The sequence below is a fragment of the Sinocyclocheilus anshuiensis genome, unplaced genomic scaffold (assembly GCF_001515605.1).
Source record: "Sinocyclocheilus anshuiensis isolate Anshui unplaced genomic scaffold, SAMN03320099.WGS_v1.1 scaffold2166, whole genome shotgun sequence".
Classification (NCBI taxonomy): domain Eukaryota; kingdom Metazoa; phylum Chordata; class Actinopteri; order Cypriniformes; family Cyprinidae; genus Sinocyclocheilus; species Sinocyclocheilus anshuiensis.
The window spans coordinates 1049489-1057294 of NW_015557079.1; the positions used below are offsets into that span (position 1 = coordinate 1049489).

At 36.0% G+C, this 7806-nt stretch overlaps 1 protein-coding gene across 1 annotated transcript in view; it reads left to right on the forward strand.

Moving 5' to 3' along the window:
* The first annotated feature begins 3848 nt into the window (after window positions 1-3848).
* The window catches only part of LOC107676845 (transmembrane protease serine 3-like), a 13539-nt gene continuing 9581 nt past the window's right edge, over window positions 3849-7806 (forward strand). The window contains exons 1-3 of the mRNA XM_016471530.1: window positions 3849-3989; window positions 5404-5686; window positions 5909-6031. Coding sequence (XP_016327016.1) covers window positions 3921-3989; window positions 5404-5686; window positions 5909-6031 — 475 coding nt within the window. The 5' untranslated portion in view covers window positions 3849-3920. The remainder of the gene's footprint in view (window positions 3990-5403; window positions 5687-5908; window positions 6032-7806) is intronic.

The following is a 7806-nucleotide window of genomic DNA, read 5'->3' on the forward strand; positions in this document are numbered from 1 at the left end:
TAGCAAATGGCTGCAATATAACAAAGAGTGAAAAATTTAAGGGGGTCTGAATACTTTCCGTACCCACTGTATGTATAAAATAAAGCAAACTCTGAGGGACTAGCTCTAATCTCACCCATAAAAGTAACAATTTCTTATTTTCTAGAGTGAAATATACTACACTCTTAAAAATAAAGGTGCTTCAAAAGGTTCTTCACAGCGATGCCATAGACATTCAGTCAAAGGTTCTATAAAGAACCATCTCTTTCTTACCTTTTTATCATCTGAAGAACCTTCTTTCGCCTCAAAGAACCTTTTGTGAAACAGAAAGGTTCTTCAGATGTTAAAGGTTCTTTATGGAACCATTTAGACAAAAAGGTTCTTCTATGGCATCGTGAAGCACCTTTATTTTTAAGAGTGTATTTTCCTTTATTTTTCAGCCACATTTCCTTTTGAGTAATTGTCCTTAAGACAACTGATTTTGTGTCTGGGGATATTTTTGTGCACATTTTGCACAAGTGTAACTAAGTATAGAAACACACTCCCACATAATATGGACTCCAATATGTACAGGTGCATCTCAATAAATTAGAATGTCATGGAAAAGTTCATTTATTTCAGTAATTCAACTCAAAAAGTATTTCATTATATTATAGTAGATGTATATAAGATGTTTTGGCAGTGACCGTCTTGCAGTGTTTGACAAATAATTTAAAAAAGAATGTAAACCAACTACAGTAAAATCATGTTAATTAGTAAACTGTAACAAAAAAAAAGACTTGAAATTTGTTACATCTACCAGGAAAGTATTTGTCAGCAGAAGGAAGCATGAAGTGCTCCAAAATTTCTTGGTAAACGGGTGCAGTGACTTTGGTTTTCAAAAAACACAATGGACCAACACCAGCAGATGATATTGCACCCCAAATCATCACAGACTGTGGAAGCTTAACACTGGACTTCAAGCAACTTGGGCTATGAGCTTCTCCACCCTTCCTCCAGACTCTAGGACCTTGGTTTCCAAATGAAATACAAAACTTGCTCTCATCTGAAAAGAGGACTTTGGACCACTGGGCAACAGTCCAGTTCTTCTTCTCCTTAGCCCAGGTAAGACGCCTCTGACGTTGTCTGTGGTTCAGGAGTGGCTTAACAAGAGGAATACGACAACTGTAGCCAAATTCCTTGACACGTCTGTGTGTGGTGGCTCTTGATGCCTTGACCCCAGCCTCAGTCCATTCCTTGTGAAGTTCACTCAAATTCTTGAATCGATTTTGGCTTACCCTCCTTGTGAAGGGTGTCAATGATTGTCTTCTGGACAACTGTCAGATCAGCAGTCTTCCCCATGATTGTGTAGCCTAGTGAACCAAACTGAGAGACCATTTTGAAGGCTCAGGAAACCTTTGCAGGTGTTTTGAGTTGATTAGCTGATTGGCATGTCACCATATTCTAATTTGTTGAGATAGTGAATTGGTGGGTTTTTGTTAAATGTGAGCCAAAATCATCGCAATTAAAAGAACCAAAGACTTAAACTACTTCAGTCTGTGTGCACTGAATTTATTTAATACACGAGTTTCACAATTTGAGTTGAATTACTGAAATAAATGAACTTTTCCACGACATTCTAATTTATTGAGATGCACCTGTATTTTAAAATAATTGTAATAAGTGATCAGAAACATTTCAAGGCTGAATGAACTGTTTCTCATACAAAATAACGAATTTGTTATAATATACATGTCATGTTACTTTTTCATGATGAGAGATGAATAATTTAGCCTATATTTTATTAATAAATAAAATTTATTAACACCATTAACAGACCACTGGTCAATGTGTTGTTCATGGCTGAAAATGAATGATCTGGATCTTCCACTGGAGGCAATAGTTAGTAAAGTTTTGAAACTATAAGTGCCACTGTATATTTGGCCTGTTTCTGTCAGTCTATGGCTGCTGAGTCAAACGCATCTCAGATTATCCAGTAGTCGTGACTGCGCGCGAGAGAGCGAGGACCGGATTATAACCGCGCAAAAATCGGTTCCTTTATCACACAAGCATGTGAATCATCACTGCAACAGAGCCCACTTCACCCGTAACAATCGAGAAGACCGCTGACTCCTCAACAGCTGCCGAAAAACCCGAGCAAGGATGTGTCATGCAGCGTCAGATGCTTTAGCGACATCTGCTGGTGAGAACGCGACGGTGCGTATATCCGTCTCAGGATCACTGGAAGTTTATAACTTATAATTTAATTAAATTAATAATAATAATAATTTATGTATTTAGCAGACGCCTTTATCCAAAGCGACTTACAGTGCATTCAGGCTATACATTTTTTACCAGTATGTTCTAATGTATCTCAGAAACACGGCGTAAAAAAGACACCAGGACACAAGATACAGCTCTCGGAGCATGATGGAAAACCAACAAGGGTTCTCAGTATTAGTCTGATGTAATGACACTCGTTAACTGTGTCACCCACATAATGAACAACCTGAACAAATCCAATGATTTGTAGATCTAATGACATTTCATTTAATCATTAGTCATTTGATGACAAAAAGACATTTCATTACACGTTGAATATGCTTGAGTATACAATTTAAATCATCGAGCTTCCAAATATTTATGTATGTATGTATTTATTTAGGATAAAGAGGTTTCTGCCTGCCTATAGGTTTCTTGTCACAATAAAATAGCTTCCTGCTTTACACTAAACATTGTGGATATTTATTACTAGTAGAGCCTTACTGCTTATTTTTACTATGCTAAACAGTAACACATTATGCCAAACATTTTCCCCAAAAAAATTCAGTCTTCTAACAAGATTTTTTTTTCTTTTATTACAATCTACAAACATGTAGACATTTTTTACTTTTACTTACTCCATTTATTTATTTTTGTTTTTGCATCTATAAAGAAAATGTCCAATAGTATTGCTTTAAAAATATTTTTTTTATATCTGAACATATAGATGTTTTTACTTTGCTTTTGAATTGCGTTTTAATGTATTTTTTTTATAGAATAGAAAATACATTGAGAAACTCTTTGATATGAAAACAATTGTGAAGAAAATGAGCAAAATTGTGGGTTTTTCACCATTCTCTGATCACCTAGATATATTTTACTTTAAGCACACACACAAAATAAATAAATTAATACATTTTCAAAAATATGTTTATCATATTTTTCTTGTTTTTAATGAAAAATATAATGTTTCATGTTTTTTTTTAGTTCATGTTAATTTCAGTCTTTTACTTTTTTCTTTATTACAGTCTCTGAACGCCCATGTTTTTTTTTTTTTACTTTAAGCCCTATAAAAATATCAAAACTAATTTTCAGAAACTAAAAATTTAAGTTCATAATAAAAGTTGTTCTTTAATTGGGTTTGAATCTATTTAAAGAAACAGATCTAGAAACCGCAAGGTCCTTGATGAATATAATTATGGGCCCTGGAGGTTCAATTAAGGAACAGCCTAAAGATTGATGACCTTTTGGTGCTTGGCGCTCCTGCCTGACCTTTCAGTGTAACCGGACCTCAGAAGCTGAGACTGTCCAGCATTACCTGATCCACAGCTGTAGTGATACGACAAAACACTGCTGCACACCTGCTCAGGTGTCACTTTGAGCTCAAGAGCAGGTGTGGCAGAGAAAGAGAGAGAGAGGAACAAGAATAAGATATGAAGTCACTCAGAAGGACAGATCTGTAGCGCTCTAGTTAGTCACCTTCAAATTATCCCCTTCATTTCTCAATTTCTCAAAAGCTAATTTCACAGGCAGTTACTTGGATTTGGACTCGCTGGGAAATAATTCATTCTTCATTCTTTCTGACAAGGATTAAACCAACTGAGGGCCTTGGATTCCCAGGATCACTTTTTCACTTCCTAAGTGGATCGATGTCACTGTCATCCAAGATGGAGTGAAGATGAGAGGACGAGAGCAGAGTCATGGCTTCTTCCCAGACAGCAGGAGAGACGGAGCGGCCCGTTTCACAGGGAGGAAGCCGACAGGAGAGGGTAAGGGAGCATTCAACATGTCACAGTGTTTGCGGATGTCCTTGTGTCTCAGACACTTTGAAATTATATCAAGGTTGACAAGCTGGGTCTATCACAGCAGCTCCCACATATCCTCTGCTGTCACGCTTTCCATCATGCGCACGCGTTTTTGTCATTAAACACTGAATACACTTGCATGTACAACTTGGTCATTAAGAATTCAAACATATTTTTCCACTACTGTTTTTTTTGTGCTGACAAATATCTTTTTCATTTTTTAATGAAGCATGCCTTTTCTGTAAATATCAAAGTTCAAAGTATTTATTTGTTTAACTAACTACGGGTCTAAAGGTGTTTCTGCCTGTCTGGGTTTCTTTCTTCCTGCATGTGACTTACACACTACAAAATGGTTTTGATTTGGTGGACATTTATTACTTATATGTCAAACCCAAATAGCCTTGCTGCTTATTTTTTAATATGCTAAACAATAATAGATTATGCCAAACAACTAATAGCAGCATTTCTTTTTTTTCAAGAATTACATTTTTCTTTTAATTGCTGATTTTTTAAATTCTTTTTTTTTTTTTTTTTACTTTAAGCATCAACAAAAACATCATTTCCCCCCCCATAAATATACACTACTGGTCGAAAGTTTGGAATCATTTAGATTTTTTAATGCTTTGAAAGGAGTCTCTTATTGCATTTATTTGATCAAAAATACAAAAAAACTGTAATATTGTGAAATGTTATTACAATTGAAAATAGCTGTTTTCTATTGTATTATTTTGTTGTAAATGCAATTTATTCATGTGATGGCAAAGATTAATTTTCAGCAGCCATTACTTCAGTCTTCAGTGTCACATGATCACGATTGGAAACAGTTGTGCTGCTTAATATTTTTATAGAAATCGCTGATGCACTACTATTCAAAAATTTGGGGTAAGAAAAAAAAAATAGGCTACTTTAATTCAGAAAGGATGCATTGCAATGAAGAAATGTATAATGTTACAAAAGATTTCTATTTCAAATAAACACTGTTCTTTTAAGTTTTGTATTAATCAAAGAATAAATAGAGCCATTTTCATATAATGATAATACAATGAATAAGAAATGTTTCCTGAGCAGTAAATCATACTGCAGTAAAAATGTGGCACTGAAGACTGGAGTAATGATGCTGAAAGTTCAGCTTTGTCATCACATAAATAAATTTAAATTTAAAACATATTCAAATAAAAAAACAAAAAACTGTTATTTTAAATTCTAATAATATTACTGTTTCACTGTATTTTTAATCAAATAAATGCACCCTTGGTGAACATAGATGATCATTAAATCATAAAAAAAAGTAATTACTTCCAAAGGTTTGACTGTTTGTGCATTCCTTGGTATAATTTAAAAGTGTCTCTTATTTGTCATTGTTCTCGCACGCTCTCAGGATGCGGTAGAGGACGGCACTGAATCTGGTGCTCTTGAGTTAGTCTCTGTCACAGAAGAGGACCTTCCTGTTGTCGAGACGCCCACCACGTTCAATGTGAGTTCCTTCAGCAGTCAAAACAGCCATTCCAGTCACTTCTACGACCCAGACTCACAGGACCCTCACGTCCCCGTTGAGCTGCCCGCCGTGGCGTCCGCTCCACTGCCTGTGTATAAAGCCCATAACATTCAGATCCCACCCAGCCCAGGTGTGCCTGTCATCAAGGTCCAGCCCTTCTTGGACGGTAAGCAGGCTTCTCGCTTTCTTGGTGTGTCACATTGAGTAAGTACAATCTAAAATGGCTTCAGCATGTGCTTTACACGGCCAGTTACACAGGGGTTAGAGGACGGACACTTAAGGTGCTAACAATGATCTAATCAGTCTTACTCCGCTGGCAGCTCTGGCCTTTAGCAGACTGATTTCATTCAGCCGTCTCTCTCCCTCTCTCCCTCTCTCTGTCTCTCAGGAGAAAGACTGTCAGACTTGAAGTCTTTGTGTTGGCCATATGTGTCTCGCAGATTGCTGGCTCTGCTCATCATCTTGGGATTGCTTATTGTCTTGGTTCTGGTTCTAGGAATAGGTTTGGGAGGTGAGTCTGTGTTTTTTTTTTTTTTGTAATTTGGGAGCAAAATTGTCCTCCAGAGGTTATTTAAATCTGACCAAACCTGCCTTTAGGGATGTCCAGAGACATCTTCAATTGAAAAAATTATGATATATTCATATAAATGTAGTTTATTCCTTTGATGGCAGTGTTGTATTATATTTCCGGTATTCAGAAATCATTCTACAACCGCAATTCCAGAGAAGCTGGGACATTTTGTAAAATACAATAAAATCAGGCATCTGTGATTTGTTCATTCTCTTTAACTTTTATTTAATTGACAAAAGTACAAAGAAAAGATTTCCAAAGTTTTCACTGACCAACGTAAATGTATTTTGTAAATATGAACAAATTTTGATTTTGACGGCTGCAAAAAGTTGGGACAGAGGCATGTTTAACACTGTGTCACATTAACGGTCCTTTTAATTACAATGTTTTCTAATTGTTAAAGTTCTGTAAGTACAATTTTTGTCCAATCTGGCTTGATACAAGACTTCAGATGCTCAGCAGTCTGTGATCATCATTGTCTGATTCTCCTTTTCATGATGAGCCATACATTTTCAATAGGAGATAGAGCTGCTGGCCAGTCTAGCACATTCACTCTGTCTACGAAACCACGCTGTTGTAGCACATGCAGAATGGACTTCCCATGAAAGACATCATCTTGATGGCAGTATATGTCTCTGTTCAATACCAATATATGCCTCTATGTCAATAGTACCTTCGCACATAAGCCAGTCATCCATGCTGTTTGCTCTGCTGCACCCCCATACCATGACAGACATTTGCTTCTGTTGCTAATGAAAGTCTGGATGGACCCTTTGGTCTTTGGGACTGAGAACTTGAAATCCATTTTTTCCGGAAACAAGTTGAAATGTGGTCTTATTGACTATCTGAGATGAGCTCTGGCCCAGAGAACCCGGCAGCATTGCTGCATAGAACTGATGTATAGCTTTCTCCTAGAGTAACAGAGATTCAAGTTGCATTTCTTGATGCAGCAGCAGACTGTGGTAAATGACAGTGGTTTTCTGAAGTACTCCTGAGCACATGTGGCTATATTTAACACCACTGCATGACGGTTTCTTATGCAATGCCATCTGAGGGCTCAAAGGTAAAGCACATTCAACTGAGGTTTCCTGCCTTGCCCTACATGTACTGTGATTTCTCTGGATTCCCAGAATCTTTTCACAATATTACATGTGGTAGTTGGTGAAAGACCTAAATTCTTTGCAATTTTGCATTGCGAAATGTGATTTTTGATTTGTTTGACACTTCTCTCGTGAAATTTGGCACAAAGTGATGAGCCATGATACAGCTTTGCTTGCAAAGACTGAAATGCTCCTTTTATACCCAAACATGATACCTTGACCTATTACCAATTCACCTGCTTACTGTGAACTGTTTCAAAACAGTTTAACGTGGATATTTTATAACCTCTTCGTTTTTATTTTGCCTCTGTCCCAACAATCCTGAAGAAAAAATGTATTACATTTTCCAATAATAATATAAAACAATACTAAATTGTTTCTTGAGCAGCAAATAATCATATTATAATAATTTTTGACATTGAAGACCGGAGTAATGATGAAAATCCAGCTTTGCCATCACAGAAATAAATTACATTTTAAAATATATATATATATAAAAAATAAAAAAACTGTTATTTTAAGTTGTAATAATGTTTCACAATATTACATTTTTTACTTAAAAAAAAAAAACTTAATGATTCCAGATATACAAATATATTAACCTGTGTTTGGGCA